The 17600-nt window shown below is 37.1% G+C and overlaps 2 protein-coding genes across 2 annotated transcripts; one reads left to right on the top strand and one right to left on the bottom strand.

Moving 5' to 3' along the window:
- Nucleotides 1–577: 577 nt before the first annotated feature.
- Nucleotides 578–2861, bottom strand: LOC100244363 (probable carboxylesterase 18). Its single transcript, XM_002270174.5, has one exon. The coding sequence runs from the start codon at nucleotides 1655–1657 to the stop codon at nucleotides 650–652; it is 1008 nt and encodes a 335-aa protein (XP_002270210.1). The 5' UTR covers nucleotides 1658–2861; the 3' UTR covers nucleotides 578–649.
- A 415-nt stretch (nucleotides 2862–3276) lies between these two features.
- LOC100266477 (uncharacterized) lies at nucleotides 3277–16334 on the top strand. The gene is made up of 12 exons (XM_002269815.5): nucleotides 3277–3560; nucleotides 6121–6231; nucleotides 8298–8384; nucleotides 9277–9330; nucleotides 9587–9732; nucleotides 9900–10047; nucleotides 10140–10277; nucleotides 12708–12779; nucleotides 12864–12937; nucleotides 13063–13204; nucleotides 14165–14243; nucleotides 15954–16334. Exons 1-12 carry the CDS (start codon nucleotides 3414–3416, stop codon nucleotides 16052–16054), a joined length of 1299 nt encoding a protein of 432 aa, XP_002269851.1. The 5' UTR covers nucleotides 3277–3413; the 3' UTR covers nucleotides 16055–16334.
- The last annotated feature ends 1266 nt before the right edge of the window (nucleotides 16335–17600 follow it).

The following is a 17600-nucleotide window of genomic DNA, read 5'->3' as shown; positions in this document are numbered from 1 at the left end:
TAAAACATTTCTCACTTATTATCAAGTTTTTTTAAAATAGTTTTGGACACAGACGCGGTTGCGACTTGCGAGGCAAGCTCTAAACTTTGTCCCACGCATTCAAATGGACAGAACCTTAGGCATCAAAAAGTAGTTTCATTTATTTATGTTTTTTGAGAAGTAAATTATGTTTTATTATTGATCCTCAAACATATCACATATATATATATATTGTAATTAAATATTTTTATTCCTTCTTATTGTGTCTTTAACAAAAACATTATTGAGAAATAATCTAGTTTCAAACTCTTTCAAACATAAAAAAAAAAAAAAAAAAAAAAAAGTAAAAATAACTCATGCTAAGTTTAAATGAGTTTGAACTATTTTTACTTCTATTTTCCTCTCTACTTTTGTTTCTCAAATTTTTTTTTCTCAAAATTTTCAAAAAATAAATATATTTACACTACCTCAAACTCTTTATTTCTTTTTTCCTCTTATTCCTTTTCAATTTTTCCCACCAACCAAACACATCCTCCCTATTTATTTTCTCTTATGTTTTTCCCTCAATTATTTTCCAAAAAATAGGGATAAATGAGACTTCTGAGCAAACTATTCTTCAGTAATACGAGAACTACACATTATATTAGTATTCATAATACATAAATTATACCTAGATCATGGATGGGTTTTGCCTACGCGTTTTCTTCTGTTTCTCAACGAAATTCTTCACCTCTGCAAACAAGAGAGACGCCTCCGGCAGTTCCGGAAACACGTAAAACGCATGAATCGCACTCCCATACTCCAACACCCTCACGTCCTTCCCCGATCTCTTCAGCCACTCGCAGTACCTCCTCTGCCAGTCCTGCAACGGATCGAATCCTCCAATGAATACCATCGTCGCCGGAAACTCCACCTCCGACAACTCCCTCCCTCTTGGCCCGCTCACATTCGCCGCCTCGTGGTCTCTGTTGGCTCCTTCCGGCAAAAACATCTTCCACATGCAGTCCGTACGCCTCATTGACACCAGCGGCGAACCTTCCAGCCTCCTCTCCGACTCCGTCCTCTCCTCTCCCCCAAAGAAGGGCTGAATGGGAACCAGTCCCACCACCTTCACCTCCCGAAACGTCGTTGTTTCGCACGCCCGCACCGTCACGTTGTGCGCGAGGTTCGCCCCCGCGCTGTCCCCGACGAGGAAGCACATTGACAGATCGGAGTTGGCCGGGGGTTGAGAATCCAGGTACTTGAGGACATCGAAGCCGTCGTCGTACTGTGCAGGGCACCGGTGCTCCGGCGAGAGCCGGTAATTGACGGAGGCCACGATGGCAGGGATTTTCCGGGCGAATCGGCGGCACACGGCGTCGTAGGCCTTGGAATAGGCGCTCAGGTAGGCGAAGCCGCCGCCGTGGAAGAACACAATCACCGGAAGCTTCTCACCTCGGCCAGGAACCTCCGTAGGCTCGAAGAGGCGAAACCAGAGGTTTCGTGAGGGATCGACAGTCACGTCGGAGGTCTTAACTCCGTGAACGGGGGTAGAGTTGGGCGGAGCGCGGAAGTCGAGGAAGCTGAGGAGACGGCGGTTGATAGTGCCGTCATCACGGAGGGAAAAGTCGGTAACGGCAGAAATCGCGGAAAGGGCGATCTTGGTTTTCCATGGAAGAACAGGTGAGGATTGAGTCATTTTGTTTGTTCTTTTCTTTGGACGGCGAGAAAAGTCAGAAAAGATGGGATTGAGAGCGAAATATCTAGATCCAAGGACCCAATGTGGATCGCCACAACCTCTCAAGTTGGTGGGATTGGCCAACGAATTAAATGCACCGTCTCGATCTATTTCATATTTTCAAAAATAAAAAATAAAAAAAATGGGTTTTGAAAAATATTTTAAAAAAATTATAATCTCAAATTTAAAATTTTTAAAATAATTTTAAAAAATATAAGATAAATATGTACTTTTTCTACCATATACTTTCACATGCAAGACTTATATTCAATAACAATTTTATTTTTGAAAATTGATTTTTAAATAAATATAAAAAAACAAAAACCTATGGATAAGACGTATCACATGTTGTAAATTGTAATGGATTTAATTATTAAAATTGTTTTTTAAATAAAAATGAGAAACAAAAACCAAATGATAAGACTTATAACCATGATTGGGTTATCTATCCCAAAGACATAACATGTTTCTATAATAAATAAGTGGTGGAATTTTGTCCTCAATTAATAAATTAATTTATAGATATAATATAATAATACATCATGATAGATTGACATAATTTTATTTGTATAGATAATATATAATTAAACAATGATATCTTAAATTTTATAAATTTTCAAGTCACTTTCACGTTTCCCTTCAAACCAATAACCTTGTCCTTCATGAATTTGTCACGAGTCTCCGACAAATTCCTTTCCCCTACAGTGTGCTCTACCCATGTGCTCATGATATCATCCTCATTCCAAATTTAGAAATCCTTTCTCCAAAGGCTTCTATTGCATTATCCCTAGCAATTTCTCTTGCAGTGCTCTGATACGACTTGTCATTCCCAACAAAACGAATACAATAATTTTTTATTTTTTATTTTAAAGGTGTGATGCTAAGACAAAACCTTAGCCAACCTTAAATCGAAAGCCACAATAAAAGCAACATAAATCAGACAACCAACTAGATACGAAAAACTTTCTAACTTGTGTTACTCAATAATTACATGATTACTAAATTTTCTACATGTCTTAACATGTATATAATTTTCTTTAAGTTAGAGAACCCGACCCTCGTAAGAGTATTACAATATGACAGCTCTCTCTTTCTCTTGTTTTTCTACTGTGTAGGAGCATTTTATACTTAACTATCATGCCTTTGAATGAGGGAAAATACAAAAAAAAATATATATATATATATATAATTAAAATTAGTTAGAAACTTATATATTTTTAAATTATTTAATATTTATATTGAATAATTAAAATAAGGTAAATGAATTTGAATTAACATATAAAAATAATTTATTGATTTTAAATTTATTTTTTATTTATTTTTATTTTTTCTTTTTACTTTTCTTCTTTATTTTCTTTGCCTAACATTTTCCTTCAAATTTTTATGGGAACCAAATATAGCATAAAATAATTTCCTCCCATTTTTTATTTTAACTTGAAAATTAAATAATTTCCTCTTTTCCTTTCATTTAAAAAAAAATTAATTAATTTATTTTTATTTCCAAATTTCCTCTTTTTATTATTATCATCTTCATCATTATTTCAAGCTGACCTATTGGACTGGCCCAAGGCGAGGCTTCACCTGGGCTACAATATTCCAAAGTAGCCTGGGCCTGGCCCAACTCTATTGCCAACTCTGTGATAGAAACACTTCTTTCCTTTCTCGAGAAACAAACAACTCCTTTGGCAAGTGGTGTGTGGTGTGGAGCGAAGAAACCATGATCAAGGTGGAAGAATCAAGTGTGCTATTCTCATTGCTGAATGCAGAAAACCAGGCGTTAGATGAAATCATGACTGATTTTAACTCTAAGTTCCCTCGAATCCGCCATTTTAGACTCTGCACCTCCCTCCTCATGCTCTTGGAGGTAAGCTCTAACCAAACCCTAACACTTCTCATCTCTCTCTACCCCTTTCTCTTTGAATTTTAAAATTCACCAAGGTTAGGATGAGGGTTAGTGTTAGGGTTAGGGTTTGCGTGGAACTAAATCCTAAACCCTAATTATAATTTGATTTTATAAGATTTGACTTTGTAATCAGCAAATTTTTATAGAGTTTGCAATTCTTGGTCCAACGCCTAGAACTCTCTGCACGTTTGTCTCTTATTTTCCTGCATTTCCTTAACTACCAAGCAGAGTTCTTTTAGTGTAAGATGTTTTCAATGTTAATCTGAAATGTGTGTTGATCTAGCTTGGTTTCGGATTTTTTTCCCACAATTTAAGGCTTTGGGAATGAGGTCCAATCAGTCATTGAAGGACTTGGATTGAAACTTGAGTCTTGCTGGAAAATGCCCGTGATCTTTAAGCACGTCTAGACTTCTGCTCTTGATAAGTTTATTTATGTTTAATGTAATCGTGCATTGCGCCTAAGTTTGTTTTTCAGGACATGTTTGCCCTTTTTTACTAAATGCTAACTCATATGGAGTCAAGTGCTTTGTAGGTGACATCTAGGCCATTTTTATTTTTTATTTTGATAGATGTGGGTGACATCTAGGCCATCATTTCTCTGGGCCAGTGCTTCTGTGTGATATTTCTAATCCATTGGCAGTAGCAATGCTCATTGGCATTTGCCAAGATATTAAAACTGGTTTTACATAATTGTCCATCCTTCTATCTTAAACCATATATTTTTAACTTCCGTCTTCCAAAATGTGCAATTTTTCGTGTGGTAAATTTAGATAAACTGATTAACTTATGTATTTGTTGTATATGGTTGCTTGATTATCAAGGATTACTCTAGTAGTAGGGATGGGGATGCCCTGTAATTCATATACAGCAATTTTATGCTTTTTTCAGGGTTTTCCATGAGCTTGTAGGAGGGGTGGTTAGCCAAATGGATGGGAGATGTCATGGTTTGAGGCAAGAGGGGTAGAAAGTATGACATTAGACTTGAAGGGTTGTAGATCTTAACTGGGCAGATTGGGAACCATTGGAAAATTCTATGTTGGTGGGTTCAAGTGCTGTTGTGTTCTCTGTTCTCTTATCTCCTTCTCCATGACAACCTAGAACCCATCCATGCTCCCAAAAACACAGAATGAGTGTTGTTGGCCCTTTTATATAGGAGCCTGAAGGAATATACTTGCTGGCAGATGCAGGGCCAGTTATTGCAGGGGTTTTGAGACCTTCCGAGGCAGGAAGCCCAAACCAGGCAGAAAGGCCAGGCCATTCCTTTTTTTGATAGGCAAGCTTGAAATTAGATTAATAGTGTGTAGCATAAATGGAGCACAACTGTAGGACACCAGGAATATACAAAGGGCACCAAAAGCAAATAAATTAAAAAAAAAAAAGAAAAAAGAGAAAAGAAAAAAGAACACAGAAGTGAAAAAACCTATGTAACCTACACTTGACTCAATCCATGAAATCCATCAGGGAAAGGGCAGACCCTAAAGGGCTCTTAGCCCATTTAAAAAAGGTTCTCAAGAATCCGTCTTTTTACACTTGATTTGGATGCTTCTCTTCCCTGAAAATTATGCTGTTGCACTCCTTCCATATACATCAAAACTAGCAAAGGGAGGCCAAGTTTCACATTCTCCTTTGCCTTTTCTGCTTTCTTGTCTTTTTCTAGCCTAAGAGAAGCAATTTGATGGACTTTGGAAGAACCCATTGTAAGGCCAAATAAAGCTAGAAGAAGGTTCCAAAGCTTTCAGGATTTGACACAAGGGATTAGAATATGACATGCTGACTCTTCCTTGACCCTACATGGGTTGGTACTGGACATGAGTGGATATTTGCATGTGTTCCTTGGAAACTGGTGGGTTTTCTCCCTCTTGATTTGACCTAAATGTGGTTATCCTCTATATTGGCCTCGAATAGACTCCAAGTTTAACTATCAACCAACAACCTCAAACCTATCCTTTGCATGCTTTGGTGGTATGACTGAACCTGAACCTGCCACCAAGGCATGCCAAGCCCATGGTGAACCTTTTGAGCTCTACTCCCAAGTTGGGTAGGCCCTCAGTGGTCATATTGGAGGTGCACCAACTTTATTACCAAACCAAGACCTTCAAGTAATGCAAGAATAGACCTTGAATCAAATAATACCTTCACCATGGTTGGCTGGGTTTGGGGTTATGGTGAGGGGCACCACGCAATGTGTATTCTATAGGCCCAAGTTGGCTTCCCAAGTGGTCAAGATTTAAAAAAAATAAGGGATTTTTTTGGGAATGTGGGTGGCTCTCCTTTGCATATGATATTGATTTTTTTCTTTATGTAATTAGTAATGCAGGTTTTTTGGAACCCAATAGACTACATGCATGTCCTTTATATGGTTTTTTTACAATATTTTGCCTCTAGATCATGCATTGATATTTCTATTAGCACCTAGAAAGTTTCATTTAGAATTATGAATTTTTGCTGCTAAAGGCTGTTATTTTTCAAATAGATTCTGGTATAATACTCCTATTATATTGTTATTATTATTATATTGCAGGACAAAAGTGTGCTCAAATCTACTCAGCGCTTGGTTGCATTCACTATTCTTCTTCAGGCTTACTCCTCTCAGCAATCATCTATGAACCCATTCATATCTTTTCTTATAAATGTGAGCTAAGTACAGTATTATTGACTTATTCCAAAATGGAATGTCTATTGCAATCTTGTGCTATTCTTGTTGTTCATCAAATTTTATGTGGTTTGGAGAAAGCTAGTTATGGGATTAGTTGCAGGTGAGTATAGCTTGCACAATGAAGGTTAATTGTGGTTTTCTTGCTGTGAATCTCTCTTATAGAGAGTTTTACAGTTTTTCGTTAACATGTATATCGGAGAATGATAATTGAGGTTTATTATCTTGTATTCAGGACACTTTGAAAGTACGTAGTTGTTATTCATTTTACCTAATTACTTTTATTTGATACTCTTCTCTCTTCTTTCTCACTCTCACTCTCCCTCCCTCTCTCTCTCCCTCTCTCTTCAATTCTTTATATCCTTTTTGCAAAGCTTGATTGTACGAAGAATGGGAATCAGAATCAAGCATCATTGCATTCTAGAACATGAAAGACAGATAAATCTTTTTCATAAGTTTATGATTATTACATCATTGAACCTATTGACATTTATTTATTTTTCTTGGGATGTTACCTTCAATTATTACAATTCTCTTTGATGAATATAGCTCTCTTATGCAAGTGGAATTGGCGGTATGTGCCAATGAAAGAGAGGCCCTTTGGAAGCAAGTCATCAATCAAAAGTATGGTGAAGATGATGGGGGTGGCGCTCTCGCGAGGTGAGTGAGAGATATGGTGTGGGATTGTGGAAATCTATTAGGAAGGAGTGGAATTATTTGAGTGGCAGGTTGGCCTACCAAGTGGGTAATGGGCAGAGAGTGAGATTCTAGATGGACAAGTGGTGTGGAGATGAACCACTTTGTGAGTCCTTCCCTTCCTTATTTACCCTTTCTTCGTCCAAGAAAGCTTGGTTGGCGGATGTTTGGAACCCTGAAGGTGATGGGGGTGGATGGACCCCTCTTTTCTCAGGGGTCTTTAATGATTGGGAGTTAGAGTTGATGGAGCGTTTTCGGCAAAAGATCCAAGTTGTTAGGGTGCATAGGGATGTGGAAGATAGAGTGATTTGGACAACTTCAAGGTGTGGGACCTTTTCGGTCAAATCTCTTTATTCTATCTTGGAGCTTGGAAATTCTCCTTTGTTCCCTAGTGGTAGTGTTTGGAGATCGAGCGCGCCTCCTAAGGTGGCTTTCTTTGCTTGGGAAGTTTTTTAGGGGAAAGTCTTAACTCTGGACCAATTTCAAAGAAGGGGACACTTTTTGGCAAATAAGTGTTTTCTTTGCCTCTCTAAAACAGAGATGGTTGATCATCTTCTTCTTCACTATGCAAAGACTCGAGTTCTTTGGAATCTTCTTTTCTCCCTCTTTGGTGTGTCTTGGATTCTTTTTGTTCAGTGAAGGAAACTCTTCTTAGGTGGCATGGGTTGTTTGTGGGTAAAGCTCATAAAAAGGCTTGGCAAGCGGCCCCCTTATGTATATTTTGGACAGTATGGAAGGAAAGAAATTTGTTAATGTTTGGCAATGAGGAGCTTTTGCTCCAAAAATTGAAAAATTCTTTTGTATGTAATCTATGGTCTTGGTCTAGGGTGTTTTTATATTTGAGCCCTTTTTCTCTTTTAAGCTTCATTGATTGGTTAGGCTCTAAGTAAGGGCAGGTGATGTTTTTTGTTTCCGTCCCTCCCCCTCTAGTTTGAGCCCTTTTGCTTCTTTTGTATACTTTCTGTATACTCTGAGGGCACTGTTCTTGATGTCCCCTCTTCTCTTTATATTCGACTTTTCTTTACCTATAAAAACAAATAAAATAAAATAAAATTCTTTTAATACACTATGTGTATGTTGATGTGCTTTTACTTAGGCATTTCTAATATTTTTTCACTTTTTGCCTATCAAAGTAGTAGTAGTAGTAGTAGTAGTAATAATAATAATAATAATAATAATAATAATGATAATGATAATACTTATAAAATAATAATAATAATAATAATAATGATAATAATAATAATACAATCCTTTTTGCTGAGGTGCTGACCTTCTGATGAAGGTGATGCAATGACAATTTTTGTGTGTGTGTTTGCTCTTTTCTACTTCCTAATTTTCGGATTTTGCAGGCAGCATGTAATGAAGAAGCCGAGAAATATGAAAGAGCATTTATTCTCCAGTTGTTAGCCTCTGCCAACTCTAGCAATAGTAAAGAGGTTCTACGTTCTTTCTTTAGCACATTGTGTGAATCTTATGTTGAATACCTATCAAAAAGAAACAAAAAAGGAATCTTGATGTTGAATGATCTTGTTGATTTGGATACTCTGTGCAAAAGCAGTTCCTAATATTCACGAACTCTGCAACAGTAATCCATATGAAATGCAAGTTGACCACAATCAACTGCTGCCTTGATTAATTGATTGAAGTGTTCATGGAATATAGTTTTGGATTATGGTCTGTTAAACTGGCATTTATAGCAGTTGGGATTTTCTTCCTCTGAAAATTCCACTTGGAAGAATCTTGTTTATCTGTTAATATACCATCCATGATGTTCACAACTGGGATTTCCTCGTCTAAAAATTTCATTTGGATGAATTTGTGTTCATACAGCTTCTCAATTTACAGTGTATATCAAGTTTTGGTTTAGCTAATGTGGATGGTTATTTTCATATTATGTATCATCATCTATAGCCTTTGACTTTCTGCTGCATTTTGACAATTGTATAATTTACTGATGTAAATGACAATTAATAGTTACAAGGATGGAAGCTCCTTCTTGAACAAGAGAAGTGAATATAAAGCTCCAGTGAATATGTAAATTACTGTACAAAAGCACTAGATCATGTGACCGAGAGATGAGTGGGTTGTGAACATGCTTCACTGAAGAAGCTTCCCTCTTGGTTAACCCATTTGCTTAGGGACTAGCTAATCTAGGTTTCCAAATGGACACAACAGTCTTAGAGAAAACATGGATTGGTTGAATCAAGTGGTTGTAACTTCATGGTTGTCTTTTGTGGGAACGTCAAAATGCATTTTGACACTTGTTTTACTTCAAGATGACTCATCTCTCGTTGATTAGGGATCTCTGAAGTGGTTTGTCTGGTGCAGGTTCTAAAGCAAACTGCTACAGACTTCGTCAAAGGTTTTGATCCTTCGTCACAGGTGAGCTTTAAATATATATATATATATATATATATATATGTGTGTGTGTGTGTGTGTGTGTGTGTGTGTGTGCATATTCATATATACCTGCATGTAGTTATGCACATATTTCAATTCTGCTCTAGATGGATAAGATCACACCATAATCATGAGAATGATCCTGTATACTGAGGTGGGGAAGACATCTGGTTTTGCAGTATTTTCTGTATTTTAGTTCTCTTTAGAGATAATATATTTCTTTTTTCTTGATTGTCAGGCTTTCCCACAGCAAGAACAGTTGCAGCAGCAATATTGTGATAGGGTTCATCCAGAACCATATAATTGCTTACTCAGGAATGCCACTGTGAAAAATGTGGTACCAGACCCTGATGTCCCCAGTGGTTGTGACATAAATTCACCAGAGTATGTCTCATTCCTGTGGAGTAACAATAGTTTGAAGCTTTTAGTATTTTCATTTTTACCATGAAAGCTTTTAGTTAGGAGAAATTAAATCTGGCTATCAATTTTGTCCTCCACTTGTTTTCATCTCTCAGATTATTTCATGTAAATGTCATGGGGTTACATTTCAGGTTTGACTTGGAACCTGGAGCCAAACCAAAACTTGGATCAGGAGATAGAGATGAGGCACTAACTGGGCTGTTGCAAAATTTGTCACTGGAAGGATTTGGTCCAAGGTGGATCAGGCCACTTCCACCAAGGCTTCTGATACAAGATGAGGCAAGAAGACATGCTTTAAAGATTAATAAGCAATCAAAATTTGTGGAATTTGCTTGATCTATTGCACTTAATTCTTTTCAAACTGTTGTCAGCTAGTGTGGCTTAACCCTGACAACAATCATGAGCTTCAATGGGATTATGGTATGTGTGCTGACACTAGTAGGGGGGCTGCAGTTAGGGATCTGATTGCCAAAGCTTTGAAGGGGCCACTTGCACCTACACAACAAGAGGTGCATACACTCTTTTCATAGTGTATTTATTATGTTTGTCTTTATGAAATATTTGAATTACTAATCACAGTGGTGGGAGAAGAATTGGAAGAAGGTTTCATAGCTTGAAAATCTATTAAAGATCCTTTCTGTTTAACATTTTGTTTAGATTTTTATAGTTACCAGTAATAAATGGACTAGTGTCACCACCTTCACAGCTTGGCTATGGAGCAAAGGCACATTTGGTGGCACCTTTGCACCCATGTGGCCTAAGGCTTGTTGGAAGGTATGTCTTAACTCATATAGGATGGAAATGGAGGAGGTTTAACACATTAGATTTTTCTTTATTTACCTATAAAAAAAAATAAAAACACATTAGTTGGTTTCAGAGGCCTGGGCATGCTACCACAACACATGGTTGAGGTATAGCAAAGTAGCATGGCATGTGATCCCTCACATAAGTGGCTTGACTTAGCCAAAAAATGAAGTTGGAATTTTTTATGGATTAGGAATTTTCATTTTAAGAGGAGGCTCAAGGAGGAATTTACTAAGTCATGGCTTGTGAAAATGATTGCTCCTTAATTAGTTATGATTTTTATTTATTTATTTAGAAGACTGTTATGCATGTTCAACCATATATAATGTCTTCTCTAGGAAATGTAAAAATGGCTTAGAATTCTCTTTAGGGTGAAGGGGGATGGTAGTCAAAAGATGTCAATCTCGGGGGATGGCTAGGTTGGCATCCTAAGACAATGTGACCCTGAAGATGGGGTCAAGTCTTGGATGGACTAGCCCAAGGGCACAATGCCTTGTTCAATGGATTGGAGTGTTATGGGTGGAATGTCATGGCATGAAATGGCTAGACATGGGGTTGCATCAGTGTGGGGACATGGTTTGAAATGTGGTGTATGATATGAGGACCATGACACATGATGCAAGGCTTGACTTAGGTTGGCACAGTGGGCATCATGCCATGAGTCACTACATGGAGTAGCCATGAGCACAATGTCATGGTATGGCAGAGCAAGTCATGGTGCGGAGCTTAAATTTAGTGATTCAAGGCAAGGGCTGAGATGTGCCTGGTGACATGAGGATGACTCAATCACATGAGCCATGGTAGACACAATAGTGAATGCAAGCTTTGGCACAACTTAGGTGGTGGGCTCGATTCAGTGACCATGACTTGTTGGCATAATGTGTATGCGACATTTGGAGCCATGTTAGGGTGACACCTTGGCATTACGGGAAGCCCAAATAAGGGATTGCTGGTGCACATGGCCTCAATACCTGGTTGAAATAAGGATTGGTGCAAGATGTGTGGCTGATCAAAGATGTAGCTTGGGGGATTAGAACGTGAGCTAAGAGACATGCTTGCAACATGCAACAAGAGGGTTAGTGGGCTGGTGCATGGGACAAGAGCCTAACATTGTCATGAGTTGATTGAAACTGCTATGACAAGTGGGTTAAAACTTTGTGTGACACCTAGCCTAGCGGAGTTGCAAGGCATCAGAAGGAAGGGGGGCATGAAAGTGGGCTGTTGAAAGGAAGTGCTCTCAACATGTAGCATGAGCCAAGCATCTGTCTGATTTGCTAAGACAGGTGTCATGAGAGGGCGTAGGAGGCAACAAGTGGCGTGATCCAAAGGAAGGCAATACTAATCAGCCAACAAGTAGCACTGATGGAGGACTTGAAGGCAACTATGAAGACAGGTGGCATTGTTAGAGGCGCCACCACCTATACATGGGTGGAGAACATGAAGAGCTGAGTCTCCTAAACATATGGGCAGCTGAGTGGCACACGATGCTTGTGAGTGGGTAGATTTGTGGGCAAATGTATGAGCTTAGCAGGGTTGCTGGTGAAACCTCCCTTGGGTGTTTATATAAATGTAGTACTAGGCTTTGTGCAGGGAGAGAGAGTGCTGCCGAACCCTAGGTTGTTTGCTTGTAATTGTATAAGAGTGAAATAATACAAGTTTAGGGTTTTTCTATGTTTTCCCCTTTAACATTAGCTTTGTGTTGGCTTGCATTACCTTTAAATCTTAAGGATTTATTAGAGGGGACTTTGGTGGGAACCTAGAGTAGGCTGGCTTAGAAGGGTCTACGCATTGCACATTTCGGAAAAGTTGGTGAAAAACATCATAGGTGTGACAATTAGCATGGTTTATGGCTTAGTGGCCATCTAAGAGACAAGCCACATTTTTATGTTGTATTAGTCACATTGGTAATCTAAAATCAAGAAATTACTTTTATATGGAGTGTTTTATAAATGATTGTCTTATATTACATATTCACATGGCATCAATTTCAGGAGTGTACATACTTTTGATAAATTTTTCTTTTCCTTGTGAAGCTTTTCGCTTTTAGTAGACATAGTTTAAAAGCATTTTCCCTTCACGAGGAAACTCGTGAATGTGTTCTTTTTTAGTACTGCTTATATTATCTTACTCCCCAGCAAGTGTTTGTTGAGTTGGCAAATGATCCAAAGCTTGTATATCACTGCGGACTGACGCCAAGAAAGCTGCCGGTATGTGATTATGCATGTGTAAATTGTTTCTTAATATTAAAATGGCTAGTTCTACCTTGATATTCAGAGACCTCTTGTTATCAGGATCTGGTGGAAAACAATCCCCTTATTGCGGTTGAAGTTCTCATTAAGTTGATTAATTCAGCTGAAATTGAGGAGTATGTTTTTGTCATGTTGATTTACCTTTCTTGCTTTATTACTGAAATGATAAGCATCCCAGCACTTTAATCTTTTTCTTTTTTTTTTCTGTATTTTTGCTTTCCTTTCTTTTTTGTCAATTTAGGTACTTCAGAGTTCTTGTCAGTATGGACATGAGCCTACATTCAATGGAAGTCGTTAACAGGCTTACTACAGCGGTTGAACTTCCCACCGAATTTGTACACATGTACATAACTAATTGTATATCATCTTGTCAAAACATCAAGGTCCTTTTCTTCACTTTGCTTTCTGATAGCATTTTATATTGTTCCTTGACAAACGGATTTCAGCAAAATTCTGACTGGATTTATCGCTGGGCTTGAGTAAGTTTTAGATTTTGGTATGAAGGAATGAATATCAGGAAGTTAGGCCATCTTGGTTTCCATTTCTAGAAGCCCATTTTGAAATTCTCAGAAATTTGGAAATCAAGCAATCATTACTTTTGAAATTCTCAGAAATTCAGCTGAATCATTACTTTTTTTTATTAAACCAAGAAAGAAGGGAAATAAGAATCATGGAATCTTTTTTCACAATGTTTCCATATATTTATCTGTTTTTAGAGATTTGAAAAACGGTTTTTAGGAACAAGCTTTCAAATAGGTTTTCATGCCATTTTGCTTTATTCTCTTCCAAAAAAAATTGGAAAATAGCTTCTCAAAGTCAAACCAACACTCCCAAGTTTGTCAAGGTGATTATTGTTTTCCATGTGTCAAAATGCTGGGTTTTTTTTCCTTTCCATTTCACATTTTCTTATTCCTTTCAATTATACTATCAATACAAGTGTCCCTTACATGATAGGGTAAATGCAGAATTAAGTCTTGAAGGGATACAGAATATGACGGGGGTTGTTTTAGCTATATTATGATACTATATGGTATTTAATTTGGGAAAGTTGTGTCTGGGGTGCTTTCCTTTTGTATGAAATAGGAAAAGCATTTTTTCCATTATCTTAAAGACTGTCGGTTTCAAGTTTTTGGAATATAATGTTTGTTCTTACATCCATATATTGGTGATATGTGCCTTTGGACAAGTGCAGATTCAGAAAATTTTGAGGTTGTAAACTACCATGGTTCTTTGCTTTGCTTCTCTTCCTGTTGTAGTGGGTGGTTATGTTTCTGGTTTGTTCATATCAGCAAACCCAGTTAGGGTAGAAACATCTCAATCTTCTTCTTCCTTTATCTTTCCAGGATAGGTACATGCAGAACAGACTTGTGAGACTTGTATGTGTATTCTTGCAGAGCCTAATTCGAAATAAAATTATTAACGGTGAGTGTGCCTTCCACTTGCAATTAGAACTCCTGCAGTTTTTAAGTTTCATTGTAGTGAGTACAAGATTGTCTCTATATTTCTAAGCACATGCCCTTGAGGCCTGGCTCAAGTGGCAAAGGGTTGGGATGGGTTTATGGGAGGTTCCAGGTTCAAGTCCTAATGGGAACAAAAAGAAAAAAAAAAAAAAAAATGGAAAAAAAAAAAAGCTATTAAAAAGATAAAAAATAAAAATTCTAAGCACATTTTAGCTGATGAATGGTTTGGGAAAACAATGGAAGAAAAACTGCAACACACCAGCAAATAAAATTATTATCAGATTGAAGAGGGTATACATTTATTATCAACATAATATTGGATTTCTTTTAACCTTTATTTTATTATAAGAAAAAAAATAAATAAAGCCTCATAAATGGGTGAAACCTAGTACACAGGATATCTACAAGGAAACTCCCCAGAAAGTGAATAACAAGATTAAAGCTTAGACCTGCACTAAATTCTCTACAAACTGAAAGAAAGAGGAGCTCTCCTTTCCCATAGAAAATCTAGGCAATGAAAATAATGTCTGTCAGACACAATTCTTTAAGACAGACTACCTACATCTTATGTGATCCTCCTATTACGGACCTCAAGATGATCAAAACAGTCAGTAGAAGTGACCTCCTATAAAATGGGCTAGAATTACCAATTATGGAAACTAAAAGGGAATTTTACATGGAAGATGAGAATTTGAAATATGGAAAAATTATATGGGACAATTCTTTGAACTTGATCCAATTCTGCACGGGGAACTCTTTATGGAGACACAGTACAAAGTCTTGGAAGTCGTTTTGGAATAAATTAATGCTGGTTAGGTACCCTGGCAACTATGTTGAAACAGATGGTGTTTGGAAACCTTAAATGGAAATTGAAAAATGGTGAGAGAGTAAAAGATTTGGTTCATTGTTGTTCTTTGTCCCTAAAATATAGGAATTGAAATGCATACTAAGAGCATTATGACAGTTTGGGGCTTAAAATGGATGTTAAATTATTCTGGTTGTTTCTCCTTCTCCTAAGATGTGTAAGCCAACATAAATTAAGTAAATTTTGGGGGACATTATCTGGATGCCTGAAAATATATTTTAGGAAAAAAAAAACACTGTTTTGCAAAGGATTTCAGATTTCTTAAATGGATTTGAAAATTTTCTGTCTGCATTCTGTTATGTTTCACTGAAATCTCCAGAGCATGGGTTTTCTGAGCATGCACTTAGGAGAACAGGTTTGGTGACTGAGTTGGATATATCAAAGTTGTTTTTCATAAGAAATTTAGATAATTGTTTTTTAGGTCCCATGCAAATGCTTATATGCAAACTACACATCTATATGCATGCTGTGTATCGTTGATTCATGTGCTCTCTAAACCTTTGTACCATATAAAACCTCTAATAAATATTGGAACTTGGAAGTATATGCAAACAACCTTCTTATTTAGTTCTTTTTTTCTTTTAAGGAGTGAATTTCATCAGAGAGAATTATACTACTATTTATTTGATTGAACTGTGTTGTCAAAAGATGTTAGTATGCACCCGTGTTAAACATGTTATCCTTCCATTGTAGTATAACAACTTAGAGCACCAAGTGATTGGAATTGCATGGTATATGCAAGGATGAATACAATTTACAAGAATAGTTTTTGCTGATTCTTTATGTTATGATTGTGGTTGGGTGCAGTTCAAGATCTTTTCATTGAAGTTCAAGCCTTCTGTATCGAGTTCTCAAGGATTAGGGAAGCTGCTGGACTATTTAGGCTTCTTAAAACTTTGGAATCTTGATGCTGTTTGCATTGCTGTTTGTTGTAGATAACGACATTGTCATTCTCATCCTTCACCACTCTGAAGTTTGGAAATTGTAGAACCATTTGAAATGTGCTTTGTTTTGAATAACAACCATGCTATATGGATTAAAACTCTTGTTCAGAGTTGTTCAGCAGCTCAAGTCAAGTTTTGACCCAAACAGACCTTAAGCTTGAGTTACAGGCCTAATTGATTGTAAAATGCTTTGTTTGGTTTAGATCAGATCAAATAAATTTCCTGGATGCTATTTTTAGGTTAATCACATTGGCCATAAAGTTAGACCTAATTATAAGGATCTTTGTTCCCTTTAATTCTGAAATTACATGGGCTCAATCCGTTGGCAGGGTTAGCATCCACAAAGATTGGAAGATAATGGGAATAGGGAAAATATTCCTTTTTAGAAAAAAAAAAAAAAAAATTCTAACAAGCATAATCGACCCCCTTAGCCCTAGAAGAGGTCACCATTCCCTCTGATTTGGTGGGAATACAAATGCCATTTGTTGAATTTTGTTATTTTGAGTTGCTTATGAGTGGTACTGACTGGTAGGCAATTCAATTAGAATGAGAATCTCAATTGATTTGTGCTATTTTTCTTTGTAATTTGGTGGCTGTCTCTTTGATTAATGCTTAAGTAAGTTTTATGGGTCATGGATGCTTTGTATTATAATGTCATATGGGTTCTCTTTCTGTTACTTTAGGGTGCATTTGGAACGATGGAATGGAGAAATATTATTCCATATACCATTCATTATTGTGTTGGATTGCAAATAGAAATGCGCTTGTCTTGTCCTTGAGACCTGGCACAAGTGGTCAGGTGGTCAAGGGTTAGGAAGGGTTTTGTGGGAGCCTCTAGGTTCAAAGTCCCAAAGGAATAAAAATTTACCTTAAAAAAAAAAAGGATTTCTCTTATGCATCGTGTTATGATTCATCTTTATTCTCGTTTCTATATCTATGGTAATATTTCATGTCGCAAGGGGTGATTTATCTAGACGAGTTTTAAAGTCTTCTACAATTAAAATATGATATTGGAATAGATGTAAAGCCACTGCCGAAGCTTTTAGCCTGTAAAAAAACCTTAATAGATTCAAAAACTTGGATGCTGTGAATGGATTCTGACAAATGATTTGTTTTGGAGAAAGGTGGCACTCGCACTACTCTCTCTTGTCACTACAAAGTAAAAAAGAGAAGCACCACCAAAAATCTCAAACTAGAGTGAACAGAATCGAATATTCTAAAGGTGTTGTGATCCTGAAAATGAAAAGAAAACCTGAATGTACCTGCCTACATGCATGAAGGATGTACATTTTGTGTACGACTGACCATTGTATGTCTCCTTCACAACACCAAATCTAGACCCCAAGATTATGATTCCATCTGTTTCATCTTTCTATATTCTATTTACTTTGGACCTTGGATCTCTATCTCTCTCTCTGTCTCTCTCATTATACTCTTTTTGAGCAACACTTGCATTTAATTTAAGCTCAAATCTCGCAGGGCCCTGTTCATTGAATCAGCTAGTTGGGTG

The sequence above is a fragment of the Vitis vinifera genome, chromosome 7, assembly GCF_030704535.1.
Source record: "Vitis vinifera cultivar Pinot Noir 40024 chromosome 7, ASM3070453v1".
NCBI classification, from domain to species: Eukaryota; Viridiplantae; Streptophyta; class Magnoliopsida; order Vitales; family Vitaceae; genus Vitis; species Vitis vinifera.
This window is presented reverse-complemented; position numbering and strand designations above follow the sequence as displayed.

Coding starts and splice junctions, on each gene's coding strand:
- LOC100266477 (XM_002269815.5), top strand. CDS start 3,414: ATGATCAAGGTGGAAGAATCAAGTGTGCTATTCTCATTGCTGAATGCA. Junction 10,278..12,707: donor TTGCACCTACACAACAAGAG/GTGCATACACTC, acceptor CTTACTCCCCAG/CAAGTGTTTGTTGAGTTGGC. Junction 12,938..13,062: donor AATTCAGCTGAAATTGAGGA/GTATGTTTTTGT, acceptor TTGTCAATTTAG/GTACTTCAGAGTTCTTGTCA.
- LOC100244363 (XM_002270174.5), bottom strand. CDS start 1,657: ATGACTCAATCCTCACCTGTTCTTCCATGGAAAACCAAGATCGCCCTT.